We start from the raw sequence: 26,573 nt of genomic DNA on the forward strand, positions 1-26,573 counted from the left end.
ATGTCACCTAGATACTCCAATGTCACCTCAAGTATCCGTGGGTATGATTATACGATATGCATCACACAATCTCAGATTCATCTATTCAACCAACACAAAGGACCTCAAAGAGTGCCCCAAAGTTTCTACCGGAGAATCACGACAAAAACGTGTGCCAACCCCTATGCATAGGTTCCCAATGTCACGAAACCCGCAAGTTGGTCACCAAAGCATACATCAAGTGGCACGTGATATCCCATTGTCACCACAGATATTCACGGCAAGACATATATCAAGTGTTCTCAAGTCATTCAAGACTCAATCCGATAAGATTACTTCAAAGGGGAAACTGAATTCATTACAAGAGATAAGAGGGGGGGAGAAACATAAGATCCAAATATAATAGCAAAGCTCGCGATACATCAAGATCGTGCCAAATCAAGAACACGAGAGAGAGAGATATCAAACACATAGCTACTGGTACATACCCTCAGCCCCGAGGCAGAACTACTCCCTCCTCGTCATGGAGAGAACCAAGATGATGAAGATGGCCACCGGAGAGGGATTTCCCCCTCCGGCAAGGTGCCGGAACGGGTCTAGATTGGTTTTCGGTGGCTACAGAGGCTTCTGGCGGCGGATCTCCCGATCTATTATTCGTTCTGGAAGTTTTAGGGTATATTGAGTTATATAGGCAGAAGAAGCATGTCAGGGGAGCCATGGGGGCCCCACGAGGCAGGGGGCGCGCCCTAGGGGGGTGGGCGTGCCTCCCACCCTCGTGGGAAGCTCCCGTATCGTCTGACGTGGGGTCCAAGTCCATCAGGTGTGTTTCCTTCCAAAAATAACTTCTCCAGTTGATTTCGTTCCGTTTCGACTCCGTCTGATATTCCTTTTCTTCAAAACACTGAAATAGGCATAAAACAACAAATCCGGGCTGGGCCTCCGGTTAATAGGTTAGTCCCAAAAATAATATAAAAGTGGATAATAAAGCCCAATATTGCCCAAAACAGTAGATAATATAGCATGGAGCAATCAAAAATTATAGATACATTGGAGATGTATCAAGCATCCCCAAGCTTAATTCCTGCTCGTCCTCGAGTAGGTAAATGATAAAAAGATAATTTTTGATGTGGAATGCTAGTTGGCATAATTTCAATGTAATTCTTCTTACTTGTGATATGAATATTCAGATCCATAAGATTCAAGACAAAAGTTCATATTGACATAGAAATAATAATACTTCAAGCATACTAACTAAGCAATCATGTCTTCTCAAAATAACATGCCCAAAGAAAGTTATCCCTACAAAATCATATAGTCTGGCTATGCTCTATCTTCACCACACAAATTATTTAAATCATGCACAACCCCGATGACAAGCTAAGCAATTGTTTCATACTTTTGATGTTCTCAAACTTTTTCAATCTTCACGCAATACATGAGTGTGAGCCATGGACATAGCACTATAGGTGGAATAGAATGGTGGTTATGGAGAAGACAAAAAGGGAGAAGATAGTCTCACATCAACTAGGTGTATCAACGGGCTATGGAGATGCCCATCAATAGATATCAATGTGAGTGAGTAGGGATTGCCATGCAATGGATGCACTAGAGCTATAAGTGTATGAAAGCTCAAAAAGAAACTAAGTGGGTGTGCATCCAACTTGCTTGCTCAGGAAGACCTAGGGCATTTTGAGGAAGCCCATCATTGGAATATACAAGCCAAGTTCTATAATGAAAGATTCCCACTAGTATATGAAAGTGACAACATAGGAGACTCTCTATCATGAAGATCATGGTGCTAATTTGAAGCACGAGTGTGGAAAAATGATAGTAGCATTGCCCCTTTTATTTTTATTTTTTATTTGGCCTTTATATTTTTTTGTTTGGACTTTTTTTGGGACAATGCTCTATTGAATGATGATCATCACACTTCTATTTATTTACCACTCGATGATACAACTCGATACTAGAACAAAGATGACTCTGTATGAATGCCTCCGGCGGTGTACTGGGATGTGCAATGATGCATCATTGACATGTATGAAAGAATTATGAATGGTGGTTTTGCCACAAATACAATGTCAACTACATGATCATGCTAAGCAATATGACAATGATGAAGCGTGTCATAATAAACGGAACGGTGGAAAGTTGCATGGCAATATATCTCGGAATGGCTATGGAAATGCCATAATAGGTAGGTATGGTGGCTGTTTTGAGGAAGGTAAATGGTGGGTTTATGGTGCCGACGAAAGTTGCGCGGTACTACAGAGGCTAGCAATGGTGGAAGGGTGAGAGTGCGTATAATCCATGAACTCAACATTAGTCATAAAGAACTCACATACTTATTGCAAAAATCTAGAAGTTATCAAAGCAAAGTATTACGCGCATGCTTCTAGGGGGATAGATTTGTAGGGAAAGATCATCGCTCGTCCCCGACCGCCACTCATAAGGAAGACAATCAATAAATAAATCATGCTCCAACTTCATCACACAACGGTTCACCATACGTGCATGCTACGGGAATCACAAACTTCAACACAAGTATCTCTCAAATTCACAACCACTCAACTAGCATGACTCTAATATAACCATCTCCATATCTCAAAACAATTATCAAGTATCAAACTTCTCATAGCATTCAACACACTCATAAGAGAATTTTATTATTCTTGAATACCTAGCATATTAGGATTTTTAAGCACATTACCATGCTATTTAAGACTCTCAAAATAATCTAAGTGAAGCATGAGAGTTCATCTATTTCTTCAAAATAAAACTACCACCATGCTCTAAAAGATATAAGTGAAGCACTTGAGCAAATGACAAACTACTCCGAAAGATATAAGTGAAGATCAATGAGTAGTCGAATAATCATGCAACTATGTGAAGACTCTCAAACATTTAATAATTTCAGAGCTTGGTATTCTATTCAAACAGCAAGCAAAGCAGAATAAAATGACATGTAAGAATAGCAAACATCATGTGAAGAAGCAAAAACTTAGGATCAACCGAAACTAACCGATAGTTGTTGAAGAAGAAAGGTGGGATGCCAACCGGGGTATCCCCAAGCTTAGACGCTTGAGACTTCTTGAAATATTGTCTCAAGATGCCTTGGGCATCCCCAAGCTTGAGCCTTTGTGTCTGCTTAATTCCTCTCATATCACGGTCTCCCTGAATCTGAAAAGCTTCATCCACACAAAACTCAACGAGGACTCGTGAGATAAGTTAGTATAAACCATTGCAAAAACATTATCATACTCTAGTGTATAAAATCACTAAAATTATTATTCAATATTGCATACTAAATGCCTCTGCATATTTAATAGTCCTATCCTCAAATAGAATCATTAAAGAAGCAAACATATGCAAACAATGCAAACATAACAGCAATCTGCCTAAACAGGATAGTCTGTAAAGAATGCTGCAACATCCATACTTCCCTAACTCAAAATATTATGAAAGAAAATTCCCAATGTAGTTAATTTATCAGAGCTTAATATGCAAAAGTTTTCAACATTTTTATCACATTCTTACTTTTCTAGGGAATTATTGCAACAGCGGTAAACTTTCTGTTTTCAAACAGCAATATGTATACTGGTAACATAGGCATAGTAAAGGCTATCAATGCCACTTTTATTGAAATAAAAGATGAAAAACATTGTTCTAAATAACATGAAGAAAATCCTAACAAAATAAATTTACGCTCCAAGCAAAACACATATCATGTGGTGAATAAAAATATAGCTCCAAGTAAAGTTACCGATGAACGAAGACGAAAGAGGGGATGCCTTTCGGGGCATCCCCAAGCTTAGGCTATTGGCTATCCTTGAGTATTACCTTGGGGTGCCTTGGGCATCCCCAAGATTAGGCTCTTGCCACTCCTTATTCCATAGTCCATCGAATCCTTACCCAAAACTTGAAAACTTCACAACACAAAACTTAACAGAAAAATCGTAAGCTCTGTTAGTATAAGAAAATAAATCACCACTTCAAGGTACTGTAATGAACTCATTCTTTATTTATATTGGTGTTATAAATACTGAATTCCAACTTATATATGGTTTATAAACTATTTTACTAGCCATAGATTCATCAAAATAAGTAAACAACACATGAAAAACAGAATCTGTCAAAAACAGAACAGTCTGTAGTAATCTGGATCAAACGTATACTTCTGGAACTCATAAAATTCTCAAATAAATTTCTGGACCTGAGGAATTTATCTATTAATCATATGAAAAAATAATTAACTAAATATCACTCTCCAAATAAAAATGGCATCAATTCTCGAGAGCGCTGAAGTTTCTGTTTTTTACAGCATGATCAACAAGACTATCCCCAAGTCTTCCCAAAGGTTCTACTTGGCACAAACACTAATTAAAAGCATAAAACCACATCTAAACAGAGGCTATATGAATTATTTATTACTAAACAGTAACAAAAATAAAGGAATAAAAATAAAATTGGGTTGCCTCCCGACAAGCGCTATCATTTAATGCCCCTAGCTAGGCATGATGATTTCATAGATGCTCACATAAAGGATAAGAATTGTAACATAAAGAGAGCATCTTGAAGAATATGACTAGCACATTTAAGTCTAACCCACTTCCTATGCATAGGGATTTTGTGAGCAAACAACTTTTGGGAACAAGAATCAACTTGCATAGCAAGGTGAAACATGCATAGCTTCAAAACTTTAAGCACATAGAGAGGAAACTTGATATTATTGCAATTCCTACAAGCATATGTTCCTCCCTCATAATAATTTTCAGTAGAATCATGAATGAATTAAACAATATAACCAGAACCTAAAGCATTCATTTCATGATCTACAAGCATAGAAATTTTTTTACTCTCCACACAAGAAAAATTCTTCTCATGAATAATGGGAGTATCATAGGAAACTCGAATACTATAAATTGTTTCCATATTAAAAGAGTAAGGTTCAGAGAAGGGGTAATCATAATCATGACAAGTTTTATAAATGTAATCACTACTTTTTATAGCATAAGTATCATCACAATAATCATCATATGTAGGGGGCATGCTATCATCATTATAAACTTGCATATCAAAACTTGGGATACTAAAAATATCATCTTCATTAATCATAGCTTCCCAAAGCTTGGGACAAACATTAATTGAAGCAAATATATTCTAAAATATGTCATCCTCATCAAACATAGCTTCCCCAAGCTTGGGCCTTTTCATATCATAAGCATAATCACTCTCATCATTAATAGTATAGATAGCACCGATAGTATAGCAATTATTATATTCTTCCAAGCAAGTGCCAAAAAGATTTTCAAGATCATAAGAAGTATCTTTATCTTCCACAATTATATTTTCATGAGGCACAATAGGAGCAACATTATTTGGGAGAGATATCTTTTTACCTCTCTTCCTTTTTCTTTTCTTCTTCTTCACCACATCATGTGTGGGTTCAATCCTCTTTTTGGAGCTCCTTATTAATGAGATTGGTTGGATAGAAAGCTCCTCCTCGTTACCTTATTCATCAAAAGAAATAATAGGAGGATATTGGGAAGTCTCTTCCCTTTCATTAGTATTCTCTTCATCCTCTATTTGTTTTCTTTTCTTTATGTAATTGGCAATATAAGGATTTTCAATGCAATTCACCGCACAATACATATAAATCTTCTCTAGATCAAAACCAAGAAGTTTATCGAGATTAAATTTTGGAATACCCTCAGTTATACATTTCATTTCTTCATAACCCAAGAGAAAACTAAGTTCATTATGATGTGCAAGGGAAATCAAGTCATCACAATTTTTGGACACGATACGGTCATGGAACAATTTGCATTTGATATTTAAATGACCATGTTCATTGCAAAGTTCGCAAGTATGGGTAAGATACCTTAAATTTTCAGCACATTCATCTAGCTCTTCTTGCAACAATTTAGTTTCTAAGTACTTATGCCTCTTGCAATATCTATCTTCCCTATTTGGTGTGTACTTGCAAACCCAGTCTACTCCACAAAAATTGACATGTTTATAGGAGGCATCTTCATCATAACTAGTGCAATCATCATTAGCGTCATGGATATTCAAAGAATTCGTACTAACAACATTGCAATCATGCTCATCATTCAAATATTTAGTGCCAAACATTTTATAGATTTCTGCTTCTAGCACTTGTGCACAATTATCCTTTCCATCATACTCACGAAAGATATTAAAAAGGTGAAGCGTATGAGACAAACTTAATTCCATTTTTTATAGTTTTCTTTTATGAACTAAACTAGTGATAAAACAAGAAACAAAAAGACTCGATTGCGAGATCTAAAGATATAACTTCAAGCGCTAACCTCCCCGGCAATGGCGCTAGAAAAGAGCTTGATGTCTACTACACAACCTTCTTCTTGTAGACGTTGTTGGGCCTCCAAGTGCAGAGGTTTGTAGGACAGTAGCAAATTTCCCTCAAGTGGATGACCTAAGGTTTATCAATCCATAGGAGGCGTAGGATGAAGATGGTCTCTCTCAAGCAACCCTGCAACCAAATAACAAAGAGACTCTAGTGTCCCCAACACACCCAATACAATGGTAAATTGTATAGGTGCACTAGTTCGGCGAAGAGATGGTGAAACAAGTGCAAATGGATAGTAGATAAAGGTATTTGTAATCTGAAATTATAAAAACAGCAAGGTAACAAGTGATAAAAGTGAGCGTAGACGGTATTGCAATGCTAGGAAACAAGGCCTAGGGTTCATACTTTCGCTAGTGTAAGTTCCCTCAACAATACTAACATAATTAGATCACATAACTATCCCTCAACATGCAACAAAGAGTCACTCCAAAGTCACTAATAGCGGAGAACGGACGAAGAGATTATGGTAGTGTATGAAACCACCTGAAAGTTATTCTTTCCAATCAATCCATTGGGCTATTCCTATAGGTGTCACAAATAGCCCTAGAGTTCGTACTAGAATAACACCTTAAGACACAAATCAACCAAAACCCTAATGTCACCTAGATACTCCAATGTCACCTCAAGTATTCGTGGGTATTATTATACGATATGCATCACACAATCTCAGATTCATCTATTCAACCAACACAAAGGACCTCAAAGAGTTCCCCAAAGTTTCTACCGGAGAATCACGACAAAAACGTGTGCCAACCCCTATGCATAGGTTCCCAATGTCACGAAACCCGCAAGTTGGTCACCAAAGCATACATCAAGTGGCACGTGATATCCCATTGTCACCACAGATATTCACGGCAAGACATATATCAAGTGTTCTCAAGTCATTCAAGACTCAATCCGATAAGATTACTTCAAAGGGGAAACTGAATTCATTACAAGAGATAAGAGGGGGGGGGGGAGAAACATAAGATCCAAATATAATAGCAAAGCTCGCGATACATCAAGATCGTGCCAAATCAAGAACACGAGAGAGAGAGAGATATCAAACACATAGCTACTGGTACATACCCTCAGCCCCGAGGGAGAACTACTCCCTCCTCGTCATGGAGAGCACCGGGATGATGAAGATGGCCACCGGAGAGGGATTTCCCCCTCCGGTAGGGTGCTAGAACAGGTCTAGATTGGTTTTCGGTGGCTACGGAGGCTTCCGACGGCGGAACTCCCGATCTATTGTTCATTCTGGAAGTTTTAGGGTATATGGAGTTATATAGGCAGAAGAAGCATGTTAGGGGAGCCACGGGGGCCCCACGAGGGGGGTGGGCGCGCCCCCACCCTCATGGGTAGCTCCCGTATCTTCTAACGTGGGGTCCAAGTCCATCAGGTGTGTTTCCTTCCAAAAATAACTTCTCTAGTTGATTTCGTTCCGTTTCGACTCCGTCTGATATTCCTTTCCTTCAAAACACTGAAATAGGCATAAAACAACAAATCTGGGCTGGGCCTCCGGTTAATAGGTTAGTCCCAAAAATAATATAAAAGTGGATAATAAAGCCCAATATTGCCCAAAATAGTAGATAATATAGCATGGAGTAATCAAAAATTATAGACACGTTGGAGACGTATCAGCCGCGCGCCCCTCCCCCTCTGGTCCGAATTGGACTAGGAGAGGGGGGGTGGCGCCCCCTTTCCTTCTCCCTCTCCCCCTTCCTTTCCCCGTCCTAGTAGGAGTAGGAAAGAGGGGAGTCCTACTCCTACTAGGAGGAGGACTCCTCCTCCTGGCGCACCTACAGGGGCTCACCGGCCTCCCCCTTGCTCCTTTATATACAGGGGCAGGGGGCACCTCTAGACACAAGTTGATCATTGATCCCTTAGCCGTGTGCGGTGCCCCCTCCACCATAATCCACCTCTATCATATCATAGCGATGCTCCGGTGAAGCCCTGCGTCAGTAGCAACATCATCACCGTCATCACGTCGTCGTGCCGATGGAATTCTCCGATGAAGCTCTGCTGGATCGGAGTTCATGGGACGTCATCGAGCTAAACGTGTGCTGAACTCAGAGGTGTCGTCCATTCGGTACTTGGAGCGGTCGGATCGTGAAGACGTTCGACTACATCAACCGCATTCTCATAATGCTTCCACTTACGGTCTACGAGGGTACGTGGACGATACTCTTCTCTCTCGTTGCTATGCATCACCATGATCTTGCGTGTGCGTAGGATTTTTTTTGAAATTACTACGTTCCCCAATAGTGGTATCAGAGCCAGGTTTATGCGTAGATGTTATATGCACGAGTAGAACACAAGTGAGTTGTGGGCGATATAAGTCATTTTGCTTACCAGCATGTCACACTTTGGTTCGGCGGTATTGTTGGATGAAGCGGCCCAGACCGAATTTACGCTTACGCTTACGCGAGACTGGTTCTACCGACGTGCTTTGCACACAGGTGGCTAGCGGGTGTCAGTTTCTCCAACTTTAGTTGAATCAAGTGTGGCTACACCCTGTCCTTGAGAAGGTTAAAACAACACTAACTTGACAAACTATCATTGTGCTTTTGATGCGTAGGTAAGAACGGTTCTTGCTCATCCCGTAGCAGCCACGTAAAAATTGCAAAAACAAAGTAGAGGATGTCTAACTTGTTTTTGCAGGGCATGTTGTGATGTGATATGGTCAAGACATGATGCTAAATTTTATTATATGATATGATCATGTTTTTTGTAACCGAGTTATCGGCAACTGGCAGGAGCCATATGGTTGTCGCTTTATTGTATGCAATGCAATCGCCCTGTAATTGCTTTACTTTATCACTAACCGGTAGCGATAGTCGTAGAAGCAATAGTTGGCGAGATAAAAACGATGCTACGATGGAGATCAAGGTATCGCGCCGGTGACGATGGTGATCATGATGGTGTTTCGGAGGTGGAGACCACAAGCACAAGATGATGATGGCCATATCATATCACTTATATTGATTGCATGTGATGTTTATCTTTTATGCATCTTATTTTGCTTAGATCGACGATAGCATTATAAGATGATCTCTCACTAAATTTCAAGGTACAAGTGTTCTCCCTGAGTATGCACCATTGCGAAAGTTCGCCGTGCCGAGACACCACGTGATGATCGGGTGTGATAAGCTCTACGTTCACATACAATAGGTGCAAGCCAGTTCTGCACATGCAGAATACTCGAGTTAAACTTGACGAGCCTAGCATATAAAGATATGGCCTTGGAACACTGGAGATCAAAAGGTCGAGCGTGAATCATATAGAAGATATGATCAACATAGTGATATTCACCATTGAAAACTACTCCATCTCATGTGATGATCGGACATGGTTTAGTTGATATGGATCACGTGATTGTTGGGGAACGTAGTAATTTCAAAAAATTTCCTACGCACATGCAAGATCATGGTGATGCATAGCAACGAGAGGGGAGAGCGTGATCTACGTACCCTTGTAGATCGACAACGGAAGCGTTTGGTTGATGTAGTTGTACGTCTCCATGATCCGACCGATCCAAGTACCGTTACTCCGGCACCTCCGAGTTCTTGGCACACGTTCAGCTCGATGACGCTCCCTGGGCTCCGATCCAGCAAAGCTTCGGGGAGGAGTTCCGTCAGCACGACAGCATGGTGACGATCTTGATGTTCTACCGTCGCAGGGCTTCGCCTAAGCACCGCTACAATATGACCGAGGTGGAATATGGTGGAAGGGGGCACCGCACACGGCTAAGGAACGAACACGAAGATCAACTTGTGTGTCTATGGGGCGCCCCTTGCCTCAGTATATAAAGGATGGAGGAGGAGGAGGCCGGCCAAGGCTTGGTGCGGCCAGGATGTGCAGTCCTACTAGGACTCCAAGTCCTAGTAGGAGTCCACCAAGAGGGGAGGAAGGGAGAAGGAAGTGGAGGAGAAGGAAAGGTGGCCGGCCCTCCTTTCCCTAGTCCAATTCGGACCAGAGGGGAGGGGGGTGCTGCAGCCCCTTGGCCCTTTCTCCTCTTCCCACTAAAGCCCATCAAGGCCCATTGCTTCTCCCGTAACTACCCGGTACTCCGAAAAATACCCGAATCACTCGGAACCTTTCCGATGTCCGAATATAGTCGTCCAATATATCGATCTTTATGTCTCGACCATTTCGAGGCTCTTCTTCATGTCCCCGATCTCATCCGGGACTCCGAACTCCTTCGGTACATCAAAACTCATAAACTCATAATATAACTGTCATCGAAACCTTAAGCGTGTGGACCCTACGGGTTCGAGAACAATGTAGACATGACCGAGACACGTCTCCGGTCAATAACCAATAGCAGGACCTGGATGCCCATATTGGCTCCTACATATTCTACGAAGATCTTTATCGGTCAGACCGCATAACAACATACGTTGTTCCCTTTGTCATCGGTATGTTACTTGCCCGGGATTTGATCGTCGGTATCCAATACCTAGTTCAATCTCGTTACCAGCAAGTCTCTTTACTCGTTCCGTAATACATCATCTCGCAACTAACTCATTAGTTGCAATGCTTGCAAGGCTTAAGTGATGTGCATTACCGAGAGGGCCCAGAGATACCTCTCCGACAATCGGAGTGACAAATCCTAATCTCGAAATACACCAACCCAACATTTACCTTTGGAGACACCTTTAGAGCTCCTTTATAATCACCCATTTACGTTGTGATGTTTGGTAGCACACAAAGTGTTCCTCCGGCAAACGGGAGTTGCATAATCTCACAGTCATAGGAACATGTATAAGTCATGAAGAAAGCAATAGCAACATACTAAATGATCGGGTGCTAAGCTAATGGAATGGGTCATGTCAATCAGATCATTCACCTAATGATGTGATCCCGTTAATCAAATAACAACTCTTTGTCTATGGTTAGGAAACATAACCATCTTTGATTAACGAGCTAGTCAAGTAGAGGCATACTAGTGACACTGTTTGTCTATGTATTCACACATGTATTATGTTTCCGGTTAATACAATTATAGCATGAATAATAAACATTTATCATGAAATAAGGAAATAAATAATAACTTCATTATTGCCTCCAAGGCATATTTCCTTCAGTCTCCCACTTGCACTAGAGTCAATAATCTAGATCACATCACCATGTGATTAACTTCGGTAGTTCACATCATCATGTGATTAACACCCATAGTTCACATCGCTACGTGACCAATACCCAAAGGGTTTACTAGATTCAGTAATCTAGTTCACATTGCTATGTGATTAACACCCAAAGAGTACTAAGGTGTGATCACGTTTTGCTTGTGAGAGAATCTTAGTCAACGGGTCTGCCACATTCAGATCCGCATGTATTTTGCAAATTTCTATGTCAACAATGCTCTGCTCGGAGCTACTCTAGCTAATTGCTCCCACTTTCAATATGTATCTAGACCGAGACTTAGAGTCTTCTAGATCAGTGTCAAAAACTTGCATCAACGTAACCCTTTACAACGAACATAATCCTAGATCATCCATAATCGAGAAACATATCCTTATTTCACTAAGGATAATTCTGACCGTTGTCCAGTGATCTACTCCTAGATCACTATTGTACTCCCTTGCCAAATCAGTGCAGGGTATACAATAGATCTGGTACACAGCATGACATACATTATATAACCTATGGCCAAGGCATAGGGAATGAGTTTCATTCTCTTTCTATCTTCTGCCGTGGTCGGGCTTTGAGTCTTACTCAACTTCACACCTTGTAATACAGCCAAGAACTCTTTCTTTGACTTCTCCATTTTTAATTACTTCAAAATCTTGTCAAGGTATGTACTCATTGGAAAAACTTATCAAGCGTCTTGATCTATCTCTATAGATCTTGAAGCTCAATATGTAAGCAGCTTCACCGAAGTCTTTCTTTGAAAAACTCCTTTCAAACACTCCTTTATGCTTTACAGAATAATTCTACATTATTTCCGATCAACAATATGTCATTCACATATACTTATCAGAAATGCCGTAGTGCTCCCACTCACTTTCTTGCAAATACAGGCTTCACCGCAAGTCTGTATAAAACTATATTCTTTGATCAACTCATCAAAGCGTATATTCCAACTCCGAGATGCTTGCACCAGTTCACAGATGGATCGCTGGAGCTTGCACATTTTGTTAGTACCTTTCGGATTGACAAAACCTTCTAGTTGCATCATATACAACTCTTCTTCAATAAATCCATTAAGGAATTCAGTTTTGTTTATCCATTTGCCAGATTTCATAAAATGCGGCAATTGCTGACATGATTCAGACAGACTTAAGCATAGATACGAGTGAGAATCTCTCATCGTAGTCAACACCTTGAACTTGTCGAAAAACCTTTTGCGACAATTCTAGCTTTGTAGATAATAACACTACTATCAGCGTCCGTCTTCCTCTTGAAGATCCATTTATTTTTATGGCTTGCCGATCATCGGGCAAATCCATCAAAGTCCATACTTTGTTCTCATACATGGATCATATCTCAGATTTCATGGCCTCAAACCATTTCGCGGAATCTGGGCTCATCATCGCTTCCTCATAGTTCGCAAGTTCGTCATGGTCTAGTAACATGACTTCCAGAATAGGATTACCGTACCACTCTGGTGCGGATCTTACTCTGGTTTACCTACGAGATTCGGTAGTAACTTGATCTGAAGTTACATGATCATCATCATTATCTTCCTCACTAATTGGTGTAGTAGTCACAAGAACAGATTTCTGTGATGAACTACTTTCCAATGAGGGAGAAGGTACAATTACCTTATCAAGTTTTCTACTTTCCTCCCACTCACTTCTTTCGAGAGAAACTCCTTCTCTAGAAAGTTTCCGAATTTAGCAACAAAAGTCTTGCCTTCGGATCTGTGATAGAAGGTGTATCCAATAGTTTCCTTTGGATATCCTATGAAGACACATTTCTCCGATTTGGGTTTGAGCTTATCAGGTTGAAACTTTTTCACACAAGCATTGCAACCTCAAACTTTAAGAAACAACAACTTAGGTTTCTTGCCAAACCATAGTTCATACGGTGTCATCTCAACGGATTTAGATGGTGCCCTATTTAACGTGAATGCAGCTGTCTCTAATGCATAACCCCAAAACGATAGTGGTAGATCGGTAAGAGACATCATAGATCGCACCATATCTAATAAAGTACGGTTATGACGTTCGGACACACCATTACATTGTGGTGTTCCAGGTGGCGTGAGTAGTGAAACTATTTCACATTGTTTTTAACTGAAAGCCAAACTCGTAACTCAAATAATCTTCTCTACGATCAGATCGTAGAAACTTTATTTTCTTGTTACGATGATTTTTCACTTCACTCTGAAATTCTTTGAACTTTTCAAATGTTTCAGACTTATGTTTCATCAAGTAGATATACTCATATCTGCTCAAATCATCTGTGAAGATCAGAAAATAATGATACCTATCGCGAGCCTCAATATTCATCGGACCACATACATCAGTATGTATGATTTCCAACAAATCTGTTGCTCGCTCCATTGTTCCGAAGAACGGAGTCTTAGTCATCTTGCCCATGAGGCATGGTTCGCAAGCATCAACTGATTCATAATCAAGTGATTCCAAAAGCCCATCAGCATGGAGTTTCTTCATGCGCTTTACACCAATATGACCTAAACGGCAGTGCCACAAATAAGTTGCACTATCATTATTAACTTTGCATCTTTTGGTTTCAATATTATGATTATGTGTATCACTACGATCGAGATCCAATGAACTATTTTCATTGGGTGTGTAACCATATAAGGTTTTATTCATGTAAACAGAACAACAATTTATTCTCTTACTTAAATGAATAACCGTATTACAATAAACCTGATCAAATCATATTCATGCTGAACGCAAACACCAAATAACACTTATTTAGGTTCAACACTAATCCCGAAATTATAGGGAGTGTGCGATGATGATCATATGAATCTTGGAACCACTTCCAACACACATCGTCACTTCACCCTTAACTAGTCTCTGTTTATTCTGCAACTCCCGTTTCGAGTTACTAATCTTAGCAACTGAACTAGTATCAAATACTGAGGGGTTACTATAAACACTAGTAAAGTACACATCAATAAGATGTATATCAAATATACTTATGTTCACTTTGCCATCCTTCTTATCCGCCAATCACTTGGGGTAGTTCCGCTTCTAGTGACCAGTCCCTTTGCAGTAGAAGCACTTAGTCTCAGGCTTAGGACCAGACTTGGGCTTCTTCACTTGAGCAGCAACTTGCTTGCCGTTCTTCTTGAAGTTCCCCTTCTTCCCTTTGCCCTTTTCTTGAAACTAGTGGTCTTGTTAACCATCAACACTTGATGTTTTTCTTGATTTCTACCTTTGTTGATTTCAGCATCACGAAGAGCTTGGGAATTATTTTTGTCATCCCTTGCATATTATAGTTCATCATGAAGTTCTACTAACTTGGTGATGGTGACTAGAGAATTCTGTCAATCACTATCTTATCTGGAAGATTAACTCCCACTTGATTCAAGCGATTGTAGTACTTAGACAATCTGGGAACATGCTCACTAGTTGAGCGATTCTCCTCCATCTTTTAGCTATAGAACTTGTTGGAGACTTCATATCTCTCAACTCAGGTATTTGCTTGAAATATTAACTTCAACTCCTGGAACATCTCATATGCTCCATGACGTTCAAAACATCTTTGAAGTCCCGATTCTAAGCCATTAAGCATGGTGCACTAAACTATCAAGTAGTCATCATATTGAGCTAGCCAAACGTTCATAACATCTGCATCTACTCCTGCAATAGGTCTGTCACCTAGCGGTGCATCAAGGACATAATTCTGCTGTGCAGCAATGAGGATAAACCTCAGATTACGGATCCAATCCGCATCATTGCTACTTACATCTTTCAACACAATTTTCTCTAGGAACATATCAAAATAAACACAGGGAAGCAACAACGCGAGCTATTGATCTACAACATAATTTGCAAAATACTACCAGGACTAAGTTCATGATAAATTTAAGTTCAATTTAATCATATTACTTAAGAACTCCCACTTAGATAGACATCCCTCTAATCCTCTAAGTGATCACGTGATCCAAATCAACTAAACCATGACCGATCATCATGTGAGATGGAGTAGTTTCATTGGTGAACATCACTATGTTGATCATATCTACTATATGATTCCCGCTCGACCTTCCGGTCTCCGTGTTCCGAGGCCATATCTGTATATGCTTGGCTCGTCAAGTATAACCTGAGTATTCCGCGTGTGCAACTGTTTTGCACCCGTTGTATTTGAACGTAGAACTTATCACACCCGATCATCACGTGGTGTCTCAGCACGAAGAACTTTCGCAACAGTGCATACTCAGGGAGAAAACTTCTTGATAATTAGTGAGAGATCATCTTATAATGCTAGCGTCAATCAAAGCAAGATAAGATGCACAAAAGATAAACATCACATGCAATCAATATAAGTGATATGATATGGCCATCATCATCTTGTGCTTGTGATCTCCATCTTCGAAGCACCGTCGTGATCACCATCGTCACCGGCACGACACCTTGATCTCCATCGTAGCATCATTATCGTCTTGCCAATATTATGCTTCCACGACTATCGCTACCGCTTAGTGATAAAGTAAAGCATTACAGCGCGATTGCATTGCATACAATAAAGCGACAACCATATGGCTCCTGCCAGTTGCCGATACCTCGGTTACAAACCATGATCATCTCATACAATAAAATTTAGCATCATGTCTTGACCATATCACATCACAACATGCCCTGCAAAAACAAGTTAGACGTCCTCTACTTTGTTGTTGCAAGTTTTACGTGGCTGCTACGGGCTTAAGCAAGAACCAATCTTACCTACGCATCAAAACCACAACGATAGTTTGTCAAGTTGGTGCTGTTTTAACCTTCGCAAGGACCGGGCGTAGCCACACTCGGTTCAACTAAAGTTGGAGAAACTGTCACCCGCAAGCCACCTCTGTGCAAAGCACGTCAGGAGAACCGGTCTCGCGTAAGCGTACGCGTAATGTTGGTCCGGGTCGCTTCGTCCAACAATACTGCCGAACCAAAGTATGACATGCTGGTAAGCAGTATGACTTATATCGCCCACAACTCACTTGTGTTCTACTCGTGCATATAACATCAACATATAAAACCTAGGCTCGGATGCCACTGTTGGGGAACGTAGTAATTTCAAAAAAATTCCTACGCACACGCAAGATCATGGTGATGCATAGCAACGAGAGGGGAGAGCGTGATCTACGTACCCTTGTAGATCGACAACGGACGCGTTTGGTTGATGTAGTCGTACGTCTCCACGATCCGACCGATCCAAATACCGTTACTCCGGCACCTCCGAGTTCTTGGCACACGTTCAGCTCGATGACGCTCCCCGGGCTCCGATCCAGCAAAGCTTCGGGGAGGAGTTCCGTCAGCACGACGGCGTGGTGACGATCTTGATGTTCTACCGTCGTAGGGCTTCGCCTAAGCACCGCTACAATATGACCGAGGTGGAATATGGTGGAAGGGGGCACCGCACACGGCTAAGGAACGAACACGAAGATCAACTTGTGTGTCTATGGGGCGCCCCTTGCCTCAGTATATAAAGGATGGAGGAGGAGGAGGCCGGCCAAGGCTTGGTGCGGCCAGGATGTGGAGTCCTACTAGGACTCAAAGTCCTAGTAGGAGTCCACCAAGAGGGGAGGAAGGGAGAAGGAAGTGGAGGAGAAGGAAAGGTGGCCGGCCCTCCTTTCCCTAGTCCAATTCGGACCAGAGGGGAGGGGGGGCGCAGCAGCCCCTTGGCCCTTTCTCCTCTTCCCACTAAAGCCCATCAAGGCCCATTGCTTCTCCCGTAACTACCCGGTACTCCGAAAATACCCGAATCACTCGGAACCTTTCCGATGTCCGAATATAGTCGTCCAATATATCGATCTTTACGTCTCGACCATTTCGAGACTCCTTGTCATGTCCCCGATCTCATCTGGGACTCCGAGCTCCTTCGGTACATCAAAACTCATAAACTCATAATATAACTGTCATCGAAACCTTAAGCGTGCGGACCCTACGGGTTCGAGAACAATGTAGACATGACCGAGACACGTCTCCGGTCAATAACCAATAGCGGGACCTGGATGCCCATATTGGCTCCTACATATTCTACGAAGATCTTTATCGGTCAGACCGCATAACAACATACGTTGTTCCCTTTGTCATCGGTATGTTACTTGCCCGGGATTTGATCGTCGGTATCCAATACCTAGTTCAATCTCGTTACCAGCAAGTCTCTTTACTCGTTCCGTAATACATCATCTTGCAACTAACTCATTAGTTGCAATGCTTGCAAGGCTTAAGTGATGTGCATTATCGAGAGGGCCCAGAGATACCTCTCTGAAAATCGGAGTGACAAATCCTAATCTCGAAATACGCCAACCCAACATTTACCTTTGGAGACACCTGTAGAGCTCCTTTATAATCACCCATTTACATTGTGATGTTTGGTAGCACACAAAGTGTTCCTCCGCAAACGGGAGTTGCATAATCTCATAGTCATAGGAACATGTATAAGTCATGAAGAAAGCAATAGCAGCATACTAAACGATCGGGTGCTAAGCTAATGGAATGGGTCATGTCAATCAGATCATTCACCTAATGATGTGATCCCGTTAATCAAATAACAACTCTTTGTCTATGGTTAGGAAACATAACCATCTTTGATTAACGAGCTAGTCAAGTAGAGGCATACTAGTGACACTCTGTTTGTCTATGTATTCACACATGTATTATGTTTCCGGTTAATACAATTATAGCATGAATAATAAACATTTATCATGAAATAAGGAAATAAATAATAACTTTATTATTGCCTCCAGGGCATATTTCCTTCAGTGATCACTTAGATGATTAGAGGGATGTCTATCTAAGTGGGAGTTCTTTAATAATTTGATTAATTGAACCTTAATTTATCATGAACTTAGTACCTGATCGTATTTTGCATGTTTATGTTGTTGTAGATAGATGTCCCGTGCTGTTGTTCCGTTGAATTTTAATGCGTTCCTTGAGAAAGCAAAGTTGAAAGATGATGGTAGAAATTACACGGACTGGGTCTGTAACTTAAAGATTATCCTCATTGCTGCACAGAAGAATTACATCCTGGAAGCACCTCTAGGTGCCAAACCTACTGCAGGAACAATACCAGATATTATGAACGTCTGGCAGAGCAAAGCTGATGACTACTCGATAGTTCAGTGTGCCATGCTTTACGACTTAGAACCAGGACTTCAACGACTTTTTGAACGTCATGGAGAATATGAGATGTTCTGGGAGTTGAAGTTAATATTTAAAGCAAATGCTCGGATTGAGAGATATGTAGTCTCCAATAAGTTCTACAGCTGCAAGATGGAGGAGAATTGTTCTGTCAGCGAACATATACTCAGAATGTCTGGGTACCATAACCACTTGACTCAACTGGGAGTTAATCTTCCTGTTGATAGTGTCATTGACAGAGTTCTTCAATCACTGCCACCAAGCTACAAGAGCTTCATGATGAACTATAACATGCAAGGGATGAATAAAACAATGCCCGAGCTCTTCGCAATGCTAAAGGCTGCGGAGGTAGAAATCAAGAAGGAACATCAAGTGTTGATGGTTAACAAGACCACCAGTTTCAAGAAAAAGGGTAAAGGGAAGAAGAAAGGGATCTTCAAGAAGAACGGCAAACAAGTTGCTGCTCAAGAGAAGAAACCCAAGTCTGGACCTAAGTCTGAGACTGAGTGCTTCTACCGCAAACAGACTGGTCACTGGAAGCGGAACTGCCCCAAGTATTTGGCGGATAAGAAGGATGGCAAGGTGAACAAAGGTATATGTGATATACATGTTATTGATGTGTACCTTACTAATTCTCATAGTAGTGCCTGGGTATTTGATATTGGTTTTTTTGCTAATATTCGCAACTCAAAACAGGGACAACGGATTAGGCGAAGATTGGCAAAGGATGAGGTGACGATGCGCATGGGAAATGGTTCTAAAGTCGATGTGATCACGGTCGGCACGCTACCTCTACATCTACCTTCGGGATTAGTATTAGACCTGAATAATTGTTATTTGGTGCCAGCGTTGAGCATGAACATTATATCTGGATCTTGTTTGATGCAAGACGGTTATTCATTTAAATCAGAGAATAATGGTTGTTCTATTTATATGAGTAATATCTTTTATGGTCATGCACCCTTGAAGAGTGGTCTATTATTTTTGAATCTTGATAGTGGAGATACACATATTCATAGTACTGAAGCTAAAAGATGCAAAGTTGATAATGATAGTGCAACTTATTTGTGGCACTGCCGTTTGGGTCATATTGGTGTAAAGCGCATGAAGAAACTCCATTCTGATGGACTTTTGAAATCACTTGATTATGAATCACTTGGTACTTGCGAACCATGCCTCATGGGCAAGATGACTAAAACGCCGTTCTACGAAACTATGGAGCGAGCAACAGATTTATTCGAAATCATTCATACTGATGTATGTGGCCCGATGAATATTGAGGCTCGCGGCGGATATCATTATTTTCTCACCTTCACAGATGATTTGAGCAGATATGGGTATATCTACTTGATGAAACATAAGTCTGAAACATTTGAAAAGTTCAAGGAATTTCAGAGTGAAGTGGAAAATCATCGTAACAAGAAAATAAAGTTTCTATGGTCTGATCATGGAGGAGAATATTTGAGTTACGAGTTTAGTCTTCATTTGAAACAATGTGGAATAGTTTCGCAATTCACGCCACCCGGAACACCACAGTGTAATGGTGTGTCTGAACATCGTAATCGTACTTTACTAGATATGGTGCGATCTATGATGTATCTTACTGATTTACCGCTATCATTTTGTGGTTATGCTTTAGAGACGGATGCATTCACGTTAAATAGGGCACCATCTAAATCCGTTGAGACGACTCCTTATGAACTGTGGTTTGGCAAGAAACCAAAGTTTTCATTTCTTAAAGTTTGGGGCTGCGATGCTTATGTGAAAAAGCTTCAACCTGATAAGCTCGAACCCAAATCGGAGAAATGTTTCTTCGTAGAATACCCAAAAGAAACTGTTGGGTACACCTTCTATCACAGATCTGAAGGCAAGACTTCTGTTGCCAAGAATGGATCCTTTCTAGAGAGGGAGTTTCTCTTGAAAGAAGTGAGTGAGGGGAAAGTAGAACTTGATGAGGTAATTGTACCTGCTCCCTTATTGGAAAGTAGTTCATCACAGAAATCGGTTCTTGTGACACCTACACCAATTAGTGAGGAAGCTAATGATGATGATCATGAAACTTCAGATCAAGTTACTACCGAACCTCGTAGGTCAACCAGTGTAAGATCCGCACCAAAGTGGTATGGTAATCCTGTTCTGGAGGTCATGTTACTAGACCATGACGAACCTACGAACTATGAGGAAGCGATGATGAGACCATATTCCGCAAAATGTCTTGAGGCCATGAAATTTGAGATGGGATCCGTGTATGAGAACAAAGTGTGGACTTGGTTGACTTGCCCGATGATCGGCAAGCCATCGAGAATAAATGGATCTTCAAGAAGAAGACATACGCTGATGGTAATGTTACTATCTACAAAGCTCGACTTGTCGCGAAAGGTTTTCGACAAGTTCAAGGAGTTGACTACGATGAGACCTTCTCACCTGTAACGATGCTTAAGTCCGTCCGAATCATGTTAGCTATTGCCGCATTTTATGATTATGAAATTTGGCAAATGGATGTAAAGACTGCTTTCCTGAATGGATTTGTGGAAGAAGATTTGTATATGATGCAACCTGAAGGTTTTATTGATCCAAAAGGTGCTAATAAAGTGTGCAAGCTCCAGCGATCCATTTATTGACGGGTTCAAGCCTCTCGGAGTTGGAATAAATGTTTTGATAGTGTGATCAATGCATATGATTTTATACAGACTTTTGGAGAAGCCTGTATTTACAAGAAAGTGAGTGGGATCTCTGTAGCATTTATAATATTATATGTGGACGACATATTGTTGATTGGAAATGATATAGAATTTCTGGATAGCACAAAAGGATATTTGAATAAGAGTTTTTCAATGAAAGACCTCGGTGAAGCGGCTTACATATTGGGCATCAAGATCTATAGATATAGATCAAGAAGCTTAATTGGACTTTCACAAAGCACATACCTTGACAAAGTTTTGAAGAAGTTCAAAATGGATCAGGCAAAGAAAGGGTTCTTGCCTATGTTACAAGGTGTGAAGTTGAGTAAGACTCAATGCCCGACCACTGCAGAAGATAGAGAGAAAATGAAAGATGTTCCCTATGCTTCAGCCATAGGCTCTATCATGTATGCAATGTTGTGCACCAGACCTGATGTGTGCCTTGCTGTTAGTTCAGAAGGGAGGTACCAAAGTAATCCAGGAGTGGATCACTTGACATCGGTCAAGAACATCCTGAAATACCTGAAAAGGACTAAGGATATGTTTCTCGTTTATGGAGGTGACAAAGAGCTCATCGTAAATGGTTACGTTGATGCAAGCTTTGACACTGATCCGGACGATTCTAAATTGCAAACCGGATACGTGTTTATATTGAATGGTGAAGCTGTCAGTTGGAGCAGTTCTAAACAAAGCATCGTGGCGGGATCTACGTGTGAAGCAGAGTACATTGCTGCTTCGGAAGCAGCGAATGAAGGAGTCTGGATGAAGGAGTTCATATCCGATCTAGGTGTCATACCTAGTGCATCGGGTCCAATGAAACTCTTTTGTGATAGTACTGGTCCAATTGCCTTGGCAAAGGAATCCAGATTTCACAAGAGAACCAAGCACACCAAGAGAAGCTTCAACTCCTGCCGGGATCAAGTCCGGGTGGGAGACATAGAGATTTGCAAGATACATATGGATCTGAATGTTGCAGACCCGTTGACTAAGCCTCTTCCACGAGCAAAACATGATCAGCACCAAGACTCCATGGGTGTTAGAATCATTACTGTGTAATCTAGATTATTGACTCTAGTGCAAGTGGGAGACTGAAGGAAATTTGCCCTAGAGGCAATAAAAAGTTATTGTTTATTTCCTCATATCATGATAAATATTTATTATTCATGCTAGAATTGTATTAACGGGAAACTTAGTACATGTGTGAATACATAGACAAACAGAGTGTCACCAGTATGCCTCTACTTGACTAGCTCGTTAATCAAAGATGTTTATGTTTCCTAACCATAGACATGAGTTGTCATTTGATTAATGGGACCACATCATTAGGAGAATGATGTGATTGACTTGACCCATTCCGTTAGCTTAGCACTTGATCGTTTAGTTTTCTGCTATTGCTTTCTTCATGACTTATACATGTTCCTATGACTATGAGATTATGCAACTCCCGATTACCGGTGGAACACTTTGTGTGCTACCAAATGTCACAACGTAACCGGGTGATTATAAAGGTGCTCTACAGGTGTCTCCGATGGTACTTGTTGAGTTGGCATAAATCAAGATTAGGATTTGTCACTCCAATTGTCAGAGAGGTATCTCCGGGCCCACTCGGTAATGCACATCTCCGGGCCCACTAGTTGCGGGATGATGTATTACGGAACGAGTAAAGAGACTTGCCGGTAACGAGATTGAACAAGGTATTGAGATATCGACGATCGAATCTCGGGCAAGTAACATACCGATGACAAAGGGAACAACGTATGTTGTTATGCGGTTTGACCGATAAAGATCTTCATAGAATATGTGGGAGCCAATATGAACATCCAGGTTCCGCTATTGGTTATTGACCGGAAACGTGTCTCGGTCATGTCTACATAGGTCTCGAATCCATAGGGTCCGCACGCTTAAAGTTTGGTGACGATCAGTATTATGAGTTTTTGTGTTTTGATGTACCGAAGGTAGTTCGGAGTCCCGGATATGATCACAGACATGACGAGGAGTCTCGAAATGGTCGAGACGTAAAGATCGATATATTGGACGACTTTATTCGGACACCGAAAGTGTTCCGGGTGGTTTCAGAGAAAACCGGAGTGCCGGAGGGTTACCGGAACCCCCTAGGAGAAATAGTGGGCCTTATGGGCCCTAGGGCAGGCCGCGCGCCCCTCCCCCTCTGGTCCGGACTGGACTAGGAGAGGGGGGGGCGCCCCCCTTTCCTTCTCCCTCTCCCCCTTCCTTCGCCCCTCCTATTAGGAGTAGGAAAGAGGGGAGTCCTACTCCTACTAGGAGGAGGACTCCTCCTAGCACGCCTACAGGGGCCGGCCGACCTCCCCCCTTGCTCCTTTATATACAGGGGCAGAGGGCACCTCTAGACACAAGTTGATCATTGATCCCTTAGCCATGTGTGGTGCTCCCCTCCACCATAATCCACCTCGATCATATCGTAGCGGTGCTTAGGCGAAGCCCTACGTCGGTAGCAACATCATCACCGTCATCACGCCGTCGTGCTGACGAAACTTTCCCGTGAAGCTCTGGTGGATCGGAGTTCGTGGGACATCATTGAGCCGAACGTGTGCTGAACTCAGAGGTGCCATGCGTTCGGTACTTGGATCGGTCGGATCATGAAGAAGTTCGACTACATCAACCGCGTTCTCATAACGCTTCCGCTTACGGTCTATGAGGGTACGTGGATGATACTCTTCTCTCTCGTTTTTATGCATCACCATGATCTTGCGTGTGCGTTGGATTTTTTTTGAAATTACTACGTTCCCCAACAGGGGACAATGTCAAAGATCAAGTCTCCGCTTCGGAAGTTATCCGATGACCTGAAGACTACTTCGAATGTTAAGGAACCCATGCAGCGGGCCTCTACGCCAGGTATCACTCCTTTAAAGGTGGTGTTACTAGGCTTGATTCTTGATGGGTCAATACCCATTTTACGAACAGTGTCTTGATAAATCAAGTTAAGACTGCTGCCGCCGTCCATGAGGACTCAAGTGAGATGGAATCCATCGATGATTGGATCAAGGACCAGGGCTGCCGAACCTCCATGACGGATACTGGTCGGGTGGTCCCTGCGATTGAAGGTGATCAGACAAGCCGACCAAGGATTGAATTTTGGGGCGACTAGCTCTACGACGTAGACGTCCCTTAGCGCGCGCTTGCACTCCCTCTTGGGGATATGAGTGACATATATCATATTCACTGTCTTTACCTCAGGGGGAAAATTCTCCTGCCCCCCCCCCCCGTGTTCAGTGGGCGGGTCTCATCCTCGTCCTCGCTCGGCAACCCTTTCCCCTTATGTCGGTATTTAACTTACCGGCCTGTTTGAAGACCCAACAGTTTCTATTGGAATGATTTGCAGGCTTGTCGGGGGTACCATGAATCTGGCAAGGCCGATCGAGTAATTTGTCCAAATTAGATGTACCGTCCCTATTTCCTTTGAACAACTTCTTTCGTTGTCCGGGTTTGGAGCCACTGAATCTGGCATTGACCGCCATATCTTCACTATCTTCATTGTTGTTCCGACGCTTATGTTTGTTGCGTCGTGGCTTTCTGTTGCCATCCCTAGCTTCGGAGGTGCCAGGGCCGCTGGTGCTGTTGCTTCTACAAGCTAACCAGCTATCTTTGCCCGCGCAAAAGCGGGTCATGAGTGCGGTAAGGGCTGCCATAGATTTTGGCTTTTCTTGACCGAGGTGTCGGGCGAGCCATTCGTCGCGGATTCTATGTTTAAAGGACGCTAGGGCTTTGGCGTCCGGACAGTCGACTATTTGGTTCTTTTTAACTAAGAACCTAGTCCAGAGCTTGCGGGTTGACTCTTCGGGTTGCTGGACTATGTGACTAAGGTCATCGGCGTCTGGTGGCCGGACATAAGTACCTTGGAAGTTGTCTTGAAAGGCACCCTCCAAATCTTCCCAGCTGCCAATAGAGTTCTCTCGGAGGCTGTTTAACCAGTGTCGTGCTGGTCCCTTTAGTTTTAGGGGGAGGTATTTGATGGCGTGGAGATCATTGCCGTGAGCCATGTGAATGTGGAGAAGAAAGTCTTCAATCCATACGGCAGGATATGTCATTCCATCATATGCTTCAATGTTTACGGTTTTAAACCCTTCTGGAAACTGGTGCTGCATTACCTCGTCGGTGAAGCACAAGGGGTGTGCGGCGCCTGTGTATCACGCGACGTCATGAAGGAGTTCAGATGACATCCGTGTTCGATTTTCAGCCCGAGTTTGGTTTTGCCGAGCTTGCTGGTCGTCGTCTCTTGTTGGAGCACGTCCCCTTGTTTCGTAGATTGATCTGGTCTGACCGGCTCTATTGTCTAGGTCCCGTCATAGGTCATAGGTGTAGCCCGAAGCCGCTGCCTCCTCGCTTCGATGGCGAGGTGGCGCGGGCTGGTGTTCGGCGTAAGTGGCCGCTCTATCCCGTCCATGGGGTGGTCGGTCAGGTTCTTTAGCAGGATTGTACCTAGGTGGTATTGCCTCAAGGGCCTCATTGTCGAATTGTGGTAGTAGCCTGCGCTTCGGGTTGCTCTTTGTTGGGTGATCGAGGCCGTATTCTTCGGCAGCCAGTACTTTAGTCCATCTGTCGTTGAGCGTGTCATGTTCGGCTTGAAGCTATTGTTGTTTCTTTTTTAGGATCCTCGCCATGGCGATGAGCTGTCTCTTGAAGCGTTCTTGCTCAAGGGGTTCCTCTGGCACGATGAAATCTTCGTCGCCAAGGCTGACATCCTCCTCGGAGGCCGGTAGATAGTTACAATCCTCAGAATCCTTGTGCTCGGCAAGTTCATCTGGATTGACTTGTCCATCTTCCCACTCATCATGCTCAACAGCAGGCTCAACGGGGTGGTCGGAGTCTTCGGCATTCTCTGGAGTGTTATTGTCTCTGGTGCTGGTATTAGTTTCTTTTTCCCGCCGCGATTGTGAGTGATGCTGCTGACATCGGCGCTTTGGGAGTACCTCGGTGGGCTTTTCCTCAGTCGGATCCTGAGTGCCGTCATCGTCCTCTTTGGGCATATCCACCATATATACATCATATGTAGAAGTGTCCGTCCAGCACCCGGTGATAGGCGGATTCCAGCCTGGTTTGTCTCTGGCATCGTCGTCCGTCGATGTCTTTGGAGGCGTAACCTAGCATGTCAGTCAAGTCCTCGACAGTGGCTATTAAGTGGGCGGTGGCTGGGATGTAGAATTCCCTCTCTCAGCCCCCAATCTAGGCTAGGCGTCGTTTGGAGGTGATACTTCTGTAATGGCGAGAGATCGCATTAAGTCCAGGGCC

At 42.4% G+C, this 26,573-nt stretch overlaps 1 protein-coding gene across 1 annotated transcript; it reads left to right on the forward strand.

Moving 5' to 3' along the window:
• The first annotated feature begins 18,378 nt into the window (after nt 1–18,378).
• Nucleotides 18,379–26,044, forward strand: LOC147981043 (uncharacterized). The gene is made up of 2 exons (XM_087515845.1): nt 18,379–19,278; nt 25,934–26,044. Exons 1-2 carry the CDS (start codon nt 18,379–18,381, stop codon nt 26,042–26,044), a joined length of 1,011 nt encoding a protein of 336 aa, XP_087371971.1.
• Nucleotides 26,045–26,573: the final 529 nt, after the last annotated feature.

The sequence above is a fragment of the Triticum urartu genome, chromosome 3A (genome assembly GCF_056163025.1).
Source record: "Triticum urartu cultivar PI428250 chromosome 3A, HENAU_Tu73, whole genome shotgun sequence".
Lineage (NCBI taxonomy): Eukaryota > Viridiplantae > Streptophyta > Magnoliopsida > Poales > Poaceae > Triticum > Triticum urartu.